The following is a 19187-nucleotide window of genomic DNA, read 5'->3' on the forward strand; positions in this document are numbered from 1 at the left end:
TTTAAGCAAAGTACGGTAGTTTATTAAAAATCTCATATTATGGCTCAACTATTTTATTAACACAATATTAAGTCAGTTTTTATGACTGGTTAATGGAAGCATTAAAGTGGATATGACATCAGAGTTCCCAATACAAACTAACTCTATTAGACTTGAAGAGGCTGGTAGACTTACTTTGAAAAGCCACATTATTAAAATGGTATTCTTCCTTTTGAATGTTTCCCTGCCTAATAATAAAGTACTTATTTGAATGTCAGTAGTATACCGCACCATTATAACTTCGATTTTATAGGAATATTTACTAGCCTCATTAGTTCTATGGGATCTACATATTAGTGTAGGTAGTTTTTAATTGTGGAACCTGGTGACAGATCCACTCTAAGGGTTTTCCCACTAATGACATTTTTTCACTTATCTACAGCACAGATTAAAAAAAAAAAAAGTATGAACATTTCGGAAGTGAGTATATAGTTGAATGGAGAAGCAGTAGTGCAATCACTCTATGGTCAAATTCTATATTGGTCCCATCATAGTTATGTAGTGAAGAAGAGTAAGAGACTCAAGAGCCCCTTCGAGTCTCAGAAAAGTCAAAAAATATTCTTCATTTCAATACCTTACTTAATGAATACCACTAGCCTTTGATTTAAATGGTCACCATAATTTCAACAAACTTTGCGTAAATCAGTAGTGTAAGCGAATAAAAGAACATTTTTAATATTTCATGCCAGAAAAATCTGCTGATTTCTACTTATAAGCCACTTTTTCCACACTCCCCTGCTTCTTGAACTCCCCATTCAAACTGAAAATTAGCTAAAGTCCATCTTGGTCAAATCACCCCATACAGTGACACAGACCAGACTTGTGATGCATCATCAAACATCTGTTAGATAACAGTACAGTGCTGGATTCACAGCCACATCGCGCAGTACTGCTGTATTATATCCTCCTTGCACGGTGTATTGTCTTTCATATTGTTCCTGTTTCTGAATATGTTCTACACAGAGTAAGAAGAGCAAGGATCGCTCTGTTTCTATATACTATATATGGAAGGAATCATAGGAGCTAGTGTTCTCCAACATGATCTCGGAGGACTCAAAATTAGAGACAAGATCTGCAAAGTGAAAAACTGGTGAAGAATGCATAAGGGAAGGCATTTTATGACCAGAGATTGTGTCATTCCCCATGTGCACACACAACAGCTTATTCTGAAAAGTTACCAGAAAATGATAGGTACGCTTCTAAACTAGACAACATATAGTACAAGTCCTGGTCAACTGCTTTACCAGAGTGCACACCCCATTTAGTTTAAAATGGGTCAGAATAGGAGACCACTGCCCACTGTCACTTTTCTTAAAATGGTTTTCCAGTGAATGAGAGGCACAGGTGAACTTCCTGTAATATCTTACCCAAACAGGAATTTCTCATCTGTATAGATAGAAATTGATAGGTAGAAAAGTCCTTTGTTTCCATCCGCTCAGATCTGACTCAACTAGATGGTCTATCTACAGTGTGAGCGGGTGAAGGGGAAAGAAGGGCCAGCTATAATGTGAGCAAGTAGACTTGCAAAAACACTGACCATGACAGGGCTCCACTGTATGTGCCACGTGGAAGACAGGGACATCAACCTATTGATTACAGGACAGAATGTGGCCAACTGTGGATCAGTCAATTAACTTTCATTTCTACCAAAAATTGCCACGCAATTATAAGTGTTTATCTAAAAATCAGGTTTAGATCTTTTAAAATATTGCTGCACTGTCACCATAAACAATGTTGTGAAAAAGAATAAACTTTGACTTTTTGCACCCTCCGGTTTCAGTGACTATGCTTCTTAGTTTTGCAAGCTTTGGTCTAATTCTTGTACCAGTTAATAATCTTTATTTTTATATAGCGCTAACATATTACGCAGCGCTTCACAGTTTGCACACATTTTCATCACTGTCCCCGATGGGGCTCACAATCTAAATTCCCTATCAGTATGTTTTTTGGAGTGTGGGAGGAAACCGGAGTGCCCGGAGGAAACCCACGCAAACACGGGGAGAACATACAAACTCCTTGCAGATGTTGTCCTTGGTAGGATTCGAACCCAGGACCCCAGCGCTGCAGGGCTGCAGCGCTAACCACTGAGCCACCGTGCTGCCCAGTTTCCTGGTTGTATTTTTTTTTTTTATATACTATATTAAAAGGGTTATTCTCAGGTTGTCTCTTGAGCCGCTCACAGCTCTGCAGTCTTCTTACTTCCTGGTCTCCGGCAGGGCGGGTTCTCCTCTGCGAGTAGCAGAGCTGTGGTATTAGTAATACTATAAAGCTCAGCACATCTCAGCTGTAACAAAATCCACCACTAGTGGTTTGTTCTGAATCTACACTACTTTTATATCTTCACAGAGCAATTGTACAAGTACACAGCTCCAGACAGTGCGAGCCATGATTAGGAAACATGATCTGGAAGTAGCCGTTGGTTTCTCCTTGTGATTTTACAAGATTTACAACAGCTACATGGAACTAAGCAGTTTATATGGGCATGCAGGTCATAGGAAGCTGAATAAAATGATACCTTGATATCAGAGATACAATGTCTATTCCAGAGAAATCTACATCTTTAATACGTAAATGAGCTGTTAAGATCTATGGGTCGTACGTAGATCTCCCTGAGAAATTGCCTCCAGAGCTTATTTTTAAATGAAAGGAGGCGTTACCAGTGTGAGGCATGTGACTAAAAGTCTGCTCCCCTGATCTACACTGGTGATGCCCCTTTCATTTACTTTCATAGAATCATAGAATCGTAGAGTTGGAAGGGACCTCCTGGGCCATCTGGTCCAACCCCCTGCTCAAAGCAGGATTCGCTAAATCATCCCAGTCAGATGTCTGTCCAGCCTCTGTTTGAAGACTTCCATTGAAGGAGAACTCACCACTTCTCGTGGCAGCCTGTTCCACTCATTGATCACTCTAACTGTCAAAAAGTTTTTTCTAATATCTAATCTGTGTCTCCTCCCATTCAGTTTCATCCCATTGCTTCTAGTCTTTCCTTGTGCAAATGAGAATAAAGTTGATCCTTCTACAATGTGACAGCCCTTTAGATATTTGTAGACAGCTATTAAGTCTCCTCTCAGTCTTCTCTTTTGCAAACTAAACATTCCCAAATCCTGCAACCTTTCCTCATAAGACAGGGTTTGCAGACCGGTCACCATTCTGGTCGCTCTTTTCTGAACTTGCTCCAGTTTGTTGATGTCTTTTTTAAAATGTGGTGCCCAAAACTGGACACAATATTCCAGATGAGGTCTGACCAAAGAGGAGTAGAGGGAAATAATGACTTCACGTGATCTAGACTGTATGCTTCTGTTAATACATCCTAGAATTGCATTTGCCTTTTTTGCTGCTGCATCACACTGTTGACTCATATTCAGTCTGTGATCTATTAGTATACCCAAGTCTTTTTCACATGTGCTGTCACTTAGCCCTATTCCTCCCATTCTATATATGTTTTTTCCATTTTTATTGCCCAGATGTAGTACTTTGCATTTCTCCCTGTTAAAAACCATTCTGTTAGTTGCTGCCCACTTCTCCAGTTTATTTAAATCTTTTTGAATCCTCTCTCTCTCTTCTCTAGTATTAGCTATCCCTCCTAGCTTTGTGTCATCAGCAAATTTAATCAGTTTACCCTCAATTCCTTCATCTAAATCGTTGATAAAGATGTTGAACAATACAGGGCCCAGGACAGAGCCCTGTGGTACCCCACTTGAGACATTCTTCCAACTGGATGTGCAGCCATTTACGACCACTCTTTGGGTCCGATCACTAAGCCAGTTATGAATCCACCTAACAGTTGCCTTGTCCATTCCATACTTAATCATTTTTTCAATAAGGATTGTATGAGAGACTTTGTCAAATGCTTTGCTGAAGTCAAGATATACTATATCTACAGCATTTCCTTGATCCACCCAATCAGTGATACCGTCATAGAAGGAAATTAAGTTAGTCTGACATGACTTATTAGTTACAAACCCATGCTGACTCTGTTTAATCACTTCATTCTTATCCAGGTATTGACATACATGTTGTTTAATAATTTGTTCAAAGATCTTTCCTGGTATAGAAGTCAGACTCACCGGCCTATAGTTACCTGGGTCCACCTTCTTCCCCTTTTTGAAGATAGGAACAACATTTGCGCTTCTCCAGTCTTCTGGCACTTCTCCTGTTCTCCAAGAATTTTCAAAGATTATAGAGAGGGGTTCAAAAATTTCTTCTGCTATCTCCTTCAGTACTCTGGGGTGTAATTCATCTGGACCTGGAGACTTGAATTCATTTAGGCTAGCTAAGTGTTTCCTCACTATCTTTCTGTTTATAGATATCCTGGATTCTTCTATTCCCTTAATAGGACAGTGAATAACAGTTGATGTTACATTTCCTTTCTGAGAGAAAACAGATGCAAAATAGGAATTTAAAAGTTCAGCCTTCTCAACATCCTGTCTTACCATTTCATCATTTTCATCCTGTAAAAATCCTATAGCATCTTTGACTTTTCTTTTACTTTTGACATATCCCCAAAATCCTTTATTATTGCTTTCACACGCTCTGGAGATCCTGCAGATCTGTGTCCGGCCCACAGGCTGGAACAGCTAATTTAAATATAACAAAAAGTGGATTTCTCTGGAATAAGACAAAAAACACAAATATCTCAGCTACTGGAATGTGACAATCACAAAACTTATCTTTGTCCTAAAGTCCCAAAATGTGCGAGTCTTCTATTTGCTGTATTTCAGAGCATTAATAGTAAGAGGGGAAGACCCTGAGGTTGGGGGAAATGGTGCTTCCCAGCTCGATCCAAATGGGTTAAAACGTATTTTTCGGACTATAAGACGCACCGGACCATAAGACGCACCCCAATTTTCAGAAGGAAAATAGGGAAAAAAATAATGTGTCAATCATAGAATCATAGAATCGTAGAGTTGGAAGGGACCTCCTGGGCCATCTGGTCCAACCCCCTGCTCAAAGCAGGATTCGCTAAATCATCCCAGTCAGATGTCTGTCCAGCTTCTGTTTGAAGACTTCCATTGAAGGAGAACTCACCACTTCTCGTGGCAGCCTGTTCCACTCATTGATCACTCTAACTGTCAAAAAGTTTTTTCTAATATCTAATCTGTGTCTCCTCCCATTCAGTTTCATCCCATTGCTTCTAGTCTTTCCTTGTGCAAATGAGAATAAAGTTGATCCTTCTACAATGTGACAGCCCTTTAGATATTTGTAGACAGCTATTAAGTCTCCTCTCAGTCTTCTCTTTTGCAAACTAAACATTCCCAAATCCTGCAACCTTTCCTCATAAGACAGGGTTTGCAGACCGGTCACCATTCTGGTCGCTCTTTTCTGAACTTGCTCCAGTTTGTTGATGTCTTTTTTAAAATGTGGTGCCCAAAACTGGACACAATATTCCAGATGAGGTCTGACCAAAGAGGAGTAGAGGGAAATAATGACTTCACGTGATCTAGACTGTATGCTTCTGTTAATACATCCTAGAATTGCATTTGCCTTTTTTGCTGCTGCATCACACTGTTGACTCATATTCAGTCTGTGATCTATTAGTATACCCAAGTCTTTTTCACATGTGCTGTCACTTAGCCCTATTCCTCCCATTCTATATATGCTTTTTTCATTTTTATTGCCCAGATGTAGTACTTTGCATTTTTCCCTGTTAAAAACCATTCTGTTAGTTGCTGCCCACTTCTCCAGTTTATTTAAATCTTTTTGAATCCTCTCTCTCTCTTCTCTAGTATTAGCTATCCCTCCTAGCTTTGTGTCATCAGCAAATTTAATCAGTCTACCCTCAATTCCTTCATCTAAATCGTTGATAAAGATGTTGAACAATACAGGGCCCAGGACAGAGCCCTGTGGTACCCCACTTGAGACATTCTTCCAACTGGAAGACTGGGGGTCCATCTTACAGTGCGAATTCAGCTTACCTGGGAAGGGATCCGGCACAGGAGGAGTGGTCACAGGGGTCATTCAGTGGTCCAGGCTCGTGCGGTGGCGGCTCTGTGCTGGGGCAGGTTGGTTGTGCTGGAGCAGCTGTGCTGTGCTGGGGCAGCTGGGCTGTTACTGGGGCTGGGGCAGCTGTGCTGTGCTGGGGCGACTGTGCTGGGGCTGGAGCAGCTGTGCTGTGCTGGAGCAGCTGTGCTGGGGCGGGAGCAGCTGTGCTGGGGCGGGAGCAGCTGTGCTGGGGCGGGAGCAGCTGTGCTGGGGCGGGAGCAGCTGTGCTGGGGCGGGAGCAGCTGTGCTGGGGCGGGAGCAGCTGTGCTGGGGCTGGAGAGCTCTGTGGGGTGAGGGTGGCGGCGGCTCCGCCGGCATTTCCTCCAAGCCCGGAGGCCCCCCGCACATCCCTTGCTGGCCGCCACCATGTTGCGGTGGCCTCTGGGAACATGGACGCCGGGAAGATGGCTGCCGATCCGGGGACGGCGCATGCGCAGGTTAAGATCTAGTGCCGAGATCTCGTTGCCGAGATTTGAATCTCGCCCCCGAGATCTCGGGACGAGATCTGAACCTGTGCATGCGCCCTCCCTGGACCGGCGGCCATCTTCCCGGCGTCCATGTTCCCGGAGGCCACCGCAACATGGCGGCGGCCAGCAAGGGATGTGCTGGGGCCTCCGGGCTTGGAGGAAATGCCAGCGGAGCCGCCACCCCTGCACCGGAGCACAGAGAGCCGCTACCGCTGCACCGGAGCACAGCCCGCTGCCACCACCGCACTACAGAGCCCCGCGGCACCCGCACCAGCCAGGATCGGAGGTTAGTATATTGCGACCATAAGACGCACCCCGCACTTTCCCCAAAAATGTTTTGGGAAAAAAGTGCGTCTTATGGTCCGAAAAATACGGTAGCACTTTATTTCAATATTTAAAATCCATAGAAGAATGGACACTGATCAAAGTTTCAAAGGTATTTCATCATGATTAAGAACATATATAGCATTTGAAACACATTGATTATCAGTATCCATTCATCACTCTTCTATGGAGTCTAACCCCTTAGTGATGGAGCCAATTATATCCTTAATGTTGAGGCCAAATCTTAGAAATCTGACCAGTGTCACGTCATGTGCTAATAATAAGTCTGGAACTAGTGATGAGCGAACGTGCTGGGATAAGGTGTTATCGGAGCATGCTCGTGTGATAACCGAGTGACTTTGTTGTTCTCAAAAAATATGTTCGAGTTCCTGTGGCTGCATGTCTCGCGACTGTTCAACAGCCACAACACATGCAGGGACCGCCTGATTGTCGACGGCATCCATGCATGTGTTACAGCTGTCAAAAAAAAAGTTTAGCAGCAATTTCTAATTTTTTCAAGAAATTTACAAAGGGACCTATTCAGATTTAAATGGACTTTGGTGGGCCTATATATTGATAACTCCCCAAAAGAGATACCATTTTAAAAACTGCACTCCTCATATACTTCAAAACTGCAGTCAGGATTTTTTTTTTCCACTAAAATACTTTTTTAGTACCATATGTATAATTAATATGAGGGGTAATAGGAGAAGATGGATCCTAATTGGTTATGCAATTTTTACTGAATGTGGTGGTACCCCATATGTGGTTGTACACTACCTACTGGGAAAGAGAGCTACTTGGCTGTTACAATGCAGATTTTGTTTGACTAGATGGTGGGCTCCATTAGCCGAGCCCCTGAGGAGTCAGAACAGCAGAACCCCCCCCCCAGATGACCCCATATTGGAAACTTAACTGCTTAAGGAATTCATCTAGTGGTGATGTATTTTGAACCCATAGGTGCATCACAGAATTTTATAACATTGAGACGTGGAAATATTACATTTTAGTAGTAAAAATATACTTTTCTTATTTGCTGAAAATTTGTCAGGTCCACAAGGGTTAATAAGTGAAACTGGACCCCATAATTTATTGTGTCATTTCTCCCAAACGCGGTGCTGCCCCATATGTCATCGGAAACTACTGCTAGGCCACGTCAAGGCTGAGAAGGAAGGAGCACTATTTGGCTTTTGGAGCAGATTTTGCTAGCATAGTTTGCAGGCGACATTTGAGGAGGGTCAAAAATTCTCAAAAGTGACCCCAATGTAGAAATTGTACCTCTAAATGAATTCCTCTACCACTGTATTTTGTAACATCCACACCAGCCTTTTCTTTTTTCTGGAGAATTGCAAATATGCCAATTTAGTGCCCATACATTGTAGCACCCCCATGCATTGTTGCCAGCTTGTGCTTCTGTCAACATGCACCCCGTAAATTGTTAAATGTGCTCTACCCACTACATTAATGCCAAACGTGGCCGGTTACTGCAGTTTAGGCACAGTGGGCTCAGGAGGGGGGCATTTGGAGAGCAGACTTCACGTGATTCTATTTAATGGGGGTTGGAAAAGTGTCACTTTTCCAGGGTCTTTGTTCTACCAATAACATGGGACCCGAGAGGGGGTTCGTTTTGTATGGGATAGGTTAGGGGTTTTGTTGGTAACACTTTGGAGTACATAATATTTTTTTTTTTTTATCACTTTCAGTATAAGGATCACTTTTTGTGTTCTACACGGAGCGCTTCCTTTCTGTGTAAATTCCAAAAATGTAATTTAGACGAAACCCCCGATGGAACCACCCACCATGAGGCAGACAGAGACACTTTAGAATCCGTTTGGCATCTGTTCCAGTGGTATCCATCTTTTTAGGCATGCACAAAACTGAGGTCATCCACACTTGAGGGTTAAAACGACGCCTAAAATTATGGGACACTACCGGAACACAGACCAGAAGTCAAAAGTGACCCAATCTGCCTCATAAGTGAGTGGTTCCATTGGAGGATTCGTCTGAATTGCATTTTGTGGGATTCACACGGAAACCCAGACCTAAGTGCGCAGCAGAGAGCGCAGGATAAATGTACCTTAAGGTACCATTGCAACAATCGGCATCCACAATTACAACAGCGATAGGATCACAGCTCCATTCACACTTGCTACACTATCTGGACAAAGAAGAAAAATGTAGCTGTCAATGGTTGCCACCAGATTCCTGAGGAGTCACGTGATGAAAAACCATTGAAAAAGCACTGCCATAAGATTTACTGGCAGCAGGAACTAAGGTATCAGTTTACACAAAAAGGTGCACAGTAAACGCTGAAGGTATCCATGCCAGACGACAACGTATACTTATACTGACCCAAAAGCACTAGAAAAGTTGACTCAAAACTATATAACTAAGACGCAGAAGTTTTGGTATTCTGTTTTGTGGAGTGATGAAACAAAACTGAAAGTTTTCAAGCTTATAAAGGAGAAAGCATGAAAAAGATTTTGAAAGGAACAACCTGCCTGCAGTGAAGTATGGTGGTGGCGCAGAAGCTGTTGTGTGGCTATACATCATGTTTATAGCAGGTGATAACAGTCAAAGGGGCTTTACTAATTACTAAAGGCATTTGTCATGAAGGCGATGAATAATTCTGAGACTGCAATAAAAGTGGCATTTTATGTTGAAATTGGAGAAAACACTTTGTCTTGAGCTACAAAAACTGTTCTTTGATTGACTTTTTAAAAACAGCAAAAGTTTTAATACTAATTAATCCAATTTATACGGCGGTTGAATGTGTTTGGTTGTAACTGCAAATGAAAGCATGACTAATTTCCTATACAACCAAAATGAGTAATTTCAATGATTTGCTGTGAAAACAAATACATTATATGTACTAAAATACCGACAAATTTCCAAGAAACGTTTTTCCTTTCATAGAACAGTTTTTGTTAACGATGCTCCACAGGGTTTAATTCTTAAATGCTGAAGTGATTTCACAGGTTCCTACTGAATAGATTGTCCTGGATGTATTATCCCGGTAAGTACCAAGCAGAGAGATGGTGCAATTATCATAATTACAAATGGAACATAAACAGGACAGAAATGTAGAAATTATCATTTATTTTGTAACAAAATATTTCAATTGAACAAAGTGTTCAACAAAAAATAGAACCGTCCGTCAGTGCTGAATTCATACAAAAATAAATTAAACTTTTAAAATAAACAGAATTTTATCTTATACGTCATACTGATAAATTAGCAATCACAGCATAAATACAGAATATATCAGAGAAGGTGCAAACAGGTTCATTGTGCGGAATTAGAATGTGGTAATAAAGAATATGTATGCACGTGTATAGTAATAGGCCCATGCGTGTGTGTGTATATATATATATATATATATATATATATATATATATATATATATATATATATATACACACACACATACACACATACATACACAAATATACACACACCTACATACACGCACGACAATTGCTAGGTTTACTGAGGCTTGCACTGTATTATACACAAAAATGAAGAAAATGTAATAAAAAAAAAAAAAAACATAAAATACAGATGTTTCATATACATGAAGCTGGCTGGGACTGCTAGTGTCAAGGATATTAACACACCTTTATTAAATGGAATCTGTCATCAGGTTTTTGCCATTTAATCTGAAAGCAGCATAATGTAGGGCAAGAGAGCCTGATTCCAGTGATATGTCACTAACGCTGAGTTGTATTTTCAACACAATTAGTATGTATTTTATCATTAAGAGATTATCACTAGAGGACTACGTCTCACATGCAGGACAGTCGGGATAATCTGTGTAACTCCACCCCCCACCACTGATTGGCTGCGTGCTGTGGTGTGGGCGGGGTTAGATAGAGCTCAGCCTTCAGAGAACTGCTACATCTACAGCAAACAAAACAGGGATTCTATCAAAACTGCAGCAAGCGACAAATCGCTGGAATCAGGCTCTCGCCTGACATCATGCTGCTCTTGTATTAACAAAATCCTGCTGACAGATTCCCTTTAAAAGGGGGATATCTTTTTAAATGTGTAAAATTACAAAGTGCTTTGAAAAACAAGCAACTTTAGCAACTTACCTAGCATTATTAATCCTCTCTGCTCTCAGGAACAGAGCGGTTTTTAACTTTATAGTTTCCTGCTCGCTGCCTAGTTTACCAATCATGGCTGCAGTCTCTTTGGTGTTTGCAGCTCTGGCCAGGTCGCCGGATTCAGCCAGTTTCAATGTCCCTGCGCTCCTCTGATGTTACAGAGGCAAACGTGTCTAGTGGCAGCATGGGAGAGCACAGAGTCCGGGCCGATTGCTCTGCAGCTCAGCTGATACAGTTCATCAATCAGGAGCACATCGTCCCCAGGCAAGCAGGAAGCATGGAGGCTGGAGAGCGGTGCGCTCCAGAAGAAACCGCATACGACAATCCCTTTAAATCGGAAGCATTTTTTTCCACACAAAGGTGTATCCCAAGTCAGTGGATGTCCCGAAATTGGTCTTGAAAACAAGTAGCGCCCGTTTTTTTCTCAGTGATAAGAGCCTGCTGGACTTTATAACATAATAAAAAGGAATATTCAATCCGCGAACTACAGCACCATTTCCTTGTACTCAGGCAGACAATAACTGTAGGTAAAAGCAATGTAAACGCGAGGCAGCGTTCATTTACTGGTTACTAGACAGGCGGAATATAGATTCCGTTACTTCCTCCGTTACAAGACCATGTTCCTTGAGCTCAGAAGTTCAGCTGTTAGCAGTTCAAAGCTGCGATTCCCTTACCTATGGTGGCCAAGCACATATTGGCTCCATCCACAGTATGGCCACATTAGCCCCCTACGGTCACCGGAGCACGGATCTGTCACCAGAGTTCACAAGGCACATTACTGGAGAGATCCTCCCGGAACGGATGACAGTCGTCACATGCTGGAGACCACTTCTTTATGACATCACTTTATTTTAGGTTGCTGAAGTGCTGTACTGTCCGCTGACTTTCTTGCTTTAACTCCTCAATGTGAGAGTCCAGGCGCTGAAAAAGATCCTGTGACCGCAGCTCTTCCTCCTCAAGAAACCTTGATGCAATGGTGTTCGGTGAGGAGGAGGGTGGTAATGGGAGCTGCAGAAACAGAAAACGTATCCTGCAAGTTAAAGTCAACGAAAAGTCCAAAAACACGGTATTTTTCTGACTGCAAAGGTATGTGCACACAATAAGGATTTATTTCTGCATCTCTTGGCAGGTAAAAATGCAGCGGCAAAAACAAGCATTTTTGATGATTTTTCTTCACTCATTAGTTGTGAGTATGTATATGTATATATGCGGCAGAACTGTTACTGCATACATGATTGTGCATACAGCAGCATTGTGCACATGCAGTTGTGTGTATTTACAGTGCATGCAGCAGTGTTGTGTGTGCTGCACAGTTGTGTGCATTTACAGTGCATGCAGCAGTGTTGTGTGTGCTGCACAGTTGTGTATATGCACTGTTCGTGCAGCAGAGCTTTGTCTCCTGCGCATACAGCAGTGTTGTGTGTGCTGCACCATTGTATGTATTTATAGTGCATGCAGCAGTGTTGTGTGTGCTGCATGGTTGTGTATATGCATTGTTCGTGCAGCAGACAGTTTGTCTCCTGTGCATGCAGCAGTGTTGTGTGTGCTGCACAGTTGTGTGTATTTATAGTGCATACAGCAGTGTTGTGTGCTGCACACTTGTGTTTATTTATAGTGAATGCAGCAGTGTTGTGTGTGCTGCACAGTTGTGTGCATTTACAGTGCATGCAGCAGTGTTGTGTGTGCTCCAGAGCTGTGTATATGCACTGTTCGTGCAGCAGAGCTTTGTCTCCTGTGCATACAGCAGTGTTATGTGTGCAGCAGAGTTGTGTATATACATTGATCATGCAGCAGATCGTTTTTCTCCTGTGCATACAACAGTGTTGTGTGTGCTGCAGAGCTGTGTATATGCACTGTTCGTGCAGCAGAGCTTTGTCTCCTCTGCATACAGCAGTGTTGTGTGTGCAGCAGAGTTGTGTATATACATTGTTCGTGCAGATCGTTTTTCTCTTGTGCATACAACAGTGTTGTGTGTGCTGCAGAGCTGTGTATATGCACTGTTCGTGCAGCAGAGCTGTCTCCTGTGCATACAGCAGTGTTGTGTATGCTGCACAGTTGTGTGCATCCAGCAGTGTTGTGTGTGCTGCACAGCGGTGTATATGCATTGTTCGTGCCACAATCGTTTGTCTCCTGTGCATACAGCAGTGTTGTGTGCATTATGAGCATAATGTGTATGTTGCAGAAAAACACTAGTAGAACCAGCCAGTAGTACGTTAATGGCTTCTGCTCATTGATATTGACCCCTTTACTTATTTACACCAACAGGGAGGTTTTAATTCTAAGAAAATATATTTTTTGCCATTTTTGATGTAGAACAGTGCGGACAGTCTTACAGTAAGGTGCTTCTTGTGTTCTGAAAAGTACGGTATATGAAGTTGCACAGTAACTATAGTGGGGAAGGGGGGGGTTTGAACCTAAAAATTGGTAATAATACATTCAAAGGCGTTATCCCACAAGCAACAATTATCTATCTAATGGGTAGGTGACAGATGTATGGTTTGGTGAGGACCTACATAACTAAGACCCCCCACACAATGTCTCTAGTTTCAATTGGGCACTAGTCTACATCTATGACTACGGCTCCATACATGCTGACTACCACTCCCAAAAGGCCAACACAAGTGAATGTTGAGGTGGATCACCCGTGCGCTGCCGCACTATTCACACTGGACTTTGTGACCTCTACTGACACAATGCTAGGAAGAAAATAAAAGTGATGATTACAGGTTATAGTATCACCTCTTCAGCACTTCCATCATCAACCTTGTGAAGTTCAGAAGACTCGTGCTCCATAGAACTTGGCCTACTGGATTCTTGCTGAACAGCGGCAGCTTCCTGCTTGGAGTCTGCCGTTTGCCGCAGCTCCTCGTACCGCTGCGATACGTTGTTCAGACGCTCATTCAGTGCCTTCAGCTCAGCCTCATGTCTGTCCAACAAATCCTGTGTCCTCCTAGAGAATTACAGAAAAATTGAATGACAGATTCTGGCCAGAACAAATTTTAGGTACTCACAAAGAAATAATATTCTGTCGATTTCTTAATGGAAGAGCGAAAAATTACAGAGCAGAGTTCCAACTATTAACCTGATTACGACCAATTGCCGTAGATTGTTAAATCTGGGTGTCAACGCTGCAAAACTGTACATTTACAGCTCAAGGTTAAACGATCTGCACTCTAGTAGGGTAAGGTTTTGTTTCCAGCCGTCAAGACACAGCGCAGGACCCTGGGGGGGATGAAGGCAGAAACAGGAATAAACCATGCCACTCAGTGCTTGGGGAGTAATGCCTTTGTTTCTGTAGGCCCGTCGCGTGGCTGCACAGAAAGACCAGAGCTCCTGGGTGCCAGAAGACCCAGTCCAGCACAGCAGGAGGCTATTTACCCCTGTAACTGGGTTTCCTATGGCTGCTCCAGTTACAGTGGAAAAATGCACAATATAAAAATATTTATGTTCCCCAGATGTCTGTGATCTCTGGGGATGAAAATTATGTAAAATCAAAAAGAACAAAGAATAAAAAGTCCACACTGCAAAAAAAAAACAAAAAACCCTACAATAATGAACAAATGAAAGTCAGACATTGCCTTTCAACCATGCTTCCATACAATTTAAAAAAAAATTAAACTCATGAAATAGGCCCGGACAGAAATGATGGTACCCCTGAAAATAATGTGACAAAAGGGACATGTTAAATCAAGATGTGTCCACTAATTAGCATCACAGGTGTCTACAATCTTGGAATCAGTGAGAAGGCCTGTATAAAGGGCTGTCGATAGTCACTATGCTGTTTGGTGACATGGTGTGTATCACACTCAACATGGACGAGCGGAAGAGAAGGAAAGAGTTGTTTTAGGAGATTCGAAAGAAAATTATAGACAAACATGCTATAGGTAAAAGTTATAAGACCATCTCCAAGCAGCTTGATGTTCCTGTGACTACAGTTGCAAATATTATTCAGAAATTTAAGCTCCATGTGACTGTAGCCAACCTACCTGGACGTGGCCACAGGAGGAAAATTGATGACAAATCAAAGAGACGGATAATACGAATGGTAACAAAAGAGCCCAGGAAAACGTCTTAACAGATTAAGGCTGTGTTCACACGTAACATTTTTTTTTTTTTGCGTTTTTGCGGTGTTTTTTTTTTTACGTGCAAAATCGCCACGAAAACACAAAAAAAACGCATCCCATGCAATCCTATGGGATTCCGCAATGCTGTGCTAATGCTGAAGATTTTTCTGCTGCGGAATCGCATAGCGGAAAAATCCGCAGTATGCTCATTCTTTTTGCGGAATCGCGGGGATTCCGCACCCACTGAACTGCACTGCACTGCTATACCCACTATGCGTGAAGTGAGCGCTTCATGTGCAGATGGTACCCAGGGTCTGGAGGAGGAGAGACTTTCCTCCAGGTCCTGGGTACCATAATCCTGTAAAAAATAGAATAAAAATAAAAAATATTGCTATTCTCACCTTACGGCGGCCCCCGGAGTCCTTCCCGCCTCTCACCACGCTCCCGGCATCTTCCGGTCCTAGTAATGCTTTGCACGAATGACCGCGATGACGTCATTAACTCTCGAGTGTGACGTCATCGCAGGTGAGCTGAATCCATAAAGTGGTGTGCGCCCATTAATGAATTTGGTGCATTGTGCTCCAGCGAGCCCTTCATGATAACCGGTGTGCGCCATGCAATGCATCAGCCCTGATATCTTCTCTGACACAGAGAATAACTACCGGCCTGCAATCATGCAGCCAATATCTGACTCACATGCAGCAGCTCTCACGTCCTCAGGATGTATGGGATTTGTCCGTAGAAGAGAGCGATGCCAGCGCTGATTGACTGCAGGGATTGAGTGACAATGTTATGTGAACCCCAGGAGATCGAGTGCGGACATCACTGGAACTCCGCCGGGAGCGGAGGCGAGTATAAGTATTATTATTATACAAGGGGAAACAGGGATGGAGTAGTGGACAACCCCTTTAATCATTTTTTTAGACCAAGTAATTTTTGGTCTTGAAGACCATGTGATTGGATGGCATTTATTTCTCTGTGTAGTTATGGGTGACCCCGTGTGATTGAATTATACTATTATTGTCTTGGTGTCTGTACTGCCAGCTAGTGTTTGCTACACTGCTCTATATTGTGTTTTCAGATAGGAGTTAATAAAAGTATTTGTGCAGATAATATACATTCTGAGTGATTTTATTATAGATTGCTAGATTGCTTTGTCAAAAGGTTTCCTGTCCTGTGGGATTTCATTCTAGGTCCTTGATGATACACTTACAGTCCTGAGGATAACCAGGATGTAATGGTCATTTTATATGGATTTCAGTAAATAAATACTATTTTATTATTCACAAAAGAGGTCTTCAGATCTAAGGGGGTCAATTACCAGGATTTGGCAGGCATTACATCCATGCTTCAAAGTGGGTTGTCCCAACTTGTCATCGACACTATTTAGATCAAAAACAGCGTAAAAACAGGATTTTTGGGTTACTTACCGTAAAATCTGTTTCTCGGAGCCTTCATTGGGGGACACAGAGACCATGGGTGTATCCTGCTCTGCCCAAGGCTGTTGAGGCCTGCTGGCACATAGAAAAGTGAAATACTAGAGAGAGGACCATCCCGATCAGGTACACCTTGTCGCGGTTGGATGGCTTTTCTCTATCGCTTCATTGGGGGACACAGAGACCATGGATGTATGCTGCTGACACTAGGAGGCTGACACTATGCACAGAAAAATGTTAGTTCCTCCTCCGCAGTATACACCCCACCGACCGGCACTAGTTTTCTCAGTTAGTGAGAAAGCAGTAGGAGAAGTAACGAAATAGATTGAAATGGAACAAACAACTCAACTGTAAGTAACAAACCACTTAAAAACAGGAGTTGAAGAACAAAGGAGGGTGCTGTATCCCCCAATGAAGGCTCAGAGAAACAGATTTTACGGTAAGTAACCCAAAAATCCTGTTTTCTCTATCGCTTCATTGGGGGACACAGAGACCATGGGACGTCCCAAAGCAGTCCCTGGGGAGGGAGAAGCAAATTTCCATTAGGTCTGAGAACTCACCACAGCCGCCTGCAAGATCCTTCTGCCTTGGCTGGCGTCTGACGAAGCATAGGTGTGGACCTTGTAAAATTTGGCAAACGTGTGGATGGAAGACCAGGTTGCAGCCTTGCAAAGCTGCAGCGCGGAGGCTCTGTGGCGCACCGCCCAGGAGGCACCTACCGCCCGGGTAGAGTGAGCTCTGATTCCAGGAGGGGCCACTCGATGCTTGACCCGGTAGGCTTCTAAAATTGCCAATCTGATCCAGCGAGCAATAGTAGCCTTGGAGGCCGGCTGACCTTTCCGCGCACCATCTGGAATGATGAAGAGAGAGTCTGTCTTCCGCAAGGGAGACGTCCTAGCCAGATAGACCTTCATCGCCCTGATCAGGTCTAGCTTGTTCAAGGAGCGCTCAAGAGGGTGAGTTGGACCCGGACAAAAGGACGGGAGAACAATGTCCTCAGTCAGATGGAAAGTGGACACTACCTTGGGAAGGAAAGAAGGGGGAGGCCGCAGGACCACCTTATCCTGGTGGAGTACCAGGAAAGGGGGGGGGCCACAAGAAAGGGCTGCCAATTCCGAAACGCGCAGGATGGAGGTGATGGCCACCAGGAAGGTTACTTTCCAGGAGAGAAGGGATAGGGAAACTTCTCTGAGAGGTTCAAAGGGTGGACCCTGTAAAACCTCGAGAACCAGATTAAGATCCCATGGCTCCACAGGCGCGCGGTACGGTGGCGCCGCATGAGCCACTCCCTGAAGAAAGGTCTTGACTTGTGGGCGGGAGGCCAACGTCTTATGCAACAGAATGGACAGCGCCGAGACTTGACCTTTTAAAGAGCTGAGGGCAAGGCACGCCTCAAGGCCTGTCTGGAGAAACGCCAGGACGGAAGGTAGTGAAAAGGACATGGACGGAATTTCATTGGCCTCGCACCAAGTGAAATAGACCTTCCATGTACGATAATTCTTGGAAGACGATGGTTTTCTAGCCCGGATCATGGTATGAATAACCCGATACGAAAAACCAGATCGTTTCAGAACCTCGGTCTCAACAGCTACACCGTTAACTTGAGCGGCCGAGAATTGGGGTGGCACATTGGACCTTGAGACAGCAGATCTGCCCTGTCTGGAAGCTTCCAGGGGGCATCCGCGAGAAGACTGACGATGTCCGCGAACCAAGACCTTCTGGGCCAATCCGGAGCAATGAGGATGACTGGAACCCCTTCCGCTTTGATTCTCTTCAACAGCTTGGGAAGAAGAGGAAGGGGAGGGAACAGGTAGGGAAGCTTGAACTGAGACCAAGGCATGGTCAGTGCGTCGGCGCTCACTGCGAGAGGATCTCAGGCCCTGGATACAAACTGTGGGACTTTCCTGTTCAGGCGAGACGCTAGCAGATCTACGTCCGGAGTTACCCAACGACGGCAAAGCTGATGAAAGACGTCCGGATGAATAGACCACTCTCCCACCGCGAGACCCTCGCTGCTGAGAAAATCGGCAGCCCAGTTATCCACGCCGGGAATGTGCACTGTGGATATTGCTGGGACTGAAACCTCCGCACAGTGAAGAATTTTGGACACTTCCGCTAGAGCAGAGGAACTGCGTGTTCCCCCTTGGTGGTTGACATATGCTACCGCTGTGGCATTGTCTGTCTGAATCCGGATCGGCATGTCCTTGATGAGCCTCTCCCAATGAATGAGAGACAGATAGATCGCCCGTATCTCGAGGACGTTGATCGGCAGGGCTGTCTCTCGAGTCAACCACCGACCCTGCACAGTTTGATTGCGAAACACTGCCCCCCGGCAGAGGAGGCTGGCGTCCGCTGTCACAATCTGCCAGTGAATCGGAAGGAATGACCGGCCCCAGGGAAATGAGGGGTGACGTCAGCCACCAATTGAGGGACTGCTTGACCCGGTATGAAAAGCGAATTGGACGATCCAGGGAAAGAACAGACCTGTTCCACCGAGACAGGATGGCCTGTTGAAGCGGTCTGGAGTGAAATTGGGAAAAGGGAACCGCTTCGGTCGTTGCCACCATCTTTCCCAGGACTTTCATGGCTGCCCGGAGAGATGGAAGCAGTGAGCTCTGCAGCGATTGTACATCTCGCTGCAGAGAGGTTATCTACTCTTCTGGGAGAAAAACCCTCGATCGACGGATGTCGAACAACAGGCCTAGAACCACAAGACGCTGTTTCGGAACCAGGCAGGACTTCCTTTTGTTGATGAGCCACCTGAAATTG

The 19187-nt window shown here is 44.0% G+C and overlaps 1 protein-coding gene across 6 annotated transcripts in view; it reads right to left on the reverse strand.

Annotated features, from left to right (window-relative positions):
- Nucleotides 1-9894: 9894 nt before the first annotated feature.
- CEP63 (centrosomal protein 63) overlaps nt 9895-19187 on the reverse strand; it is a 63206-nt gene continuing 53913 nt past the window's right edge. For 5 of the 6 annotated variants that reach the window (XM_073576527.1, XM_073576528.1, XM_073576529.1 and 2 more), the window contains 2 exons: nt 13658-13868; nt 9895-11926 (listed from right to left, as the gene is read on the reverse strand). In XM_073576527.1, the coding sequence (XP_073432628.1) occupies nt 11765-11926; nt 13658-13868 (373 nt within the window). In that variant the 3' untranslated portion in view covers nt 9895-11764. Of the gene's footprint in view, nt 11927-13642; nt 13869-19187 lie in introns of all 6 variants that reach the window. The other variant, XM_073576530.1, reaches the window with a different exon arrangement.

Source organism: Dendrobates tinctorius, unplaced genomic scaffold (assembly GCF_039654945.1).
Source record: "Dendrobates tinctorius isolate UK_male_01 unplaced genomic scaffold, ASM3965494v1 ptg000049l, whole genome shotgun sequence".
Classification (NCBI taxonomy): Eukaryota; Metazoa; Chordata; class Amphibia; order Anura; family Dendrobatidae; genus Dendrobates; species Dendrobates tinctorius.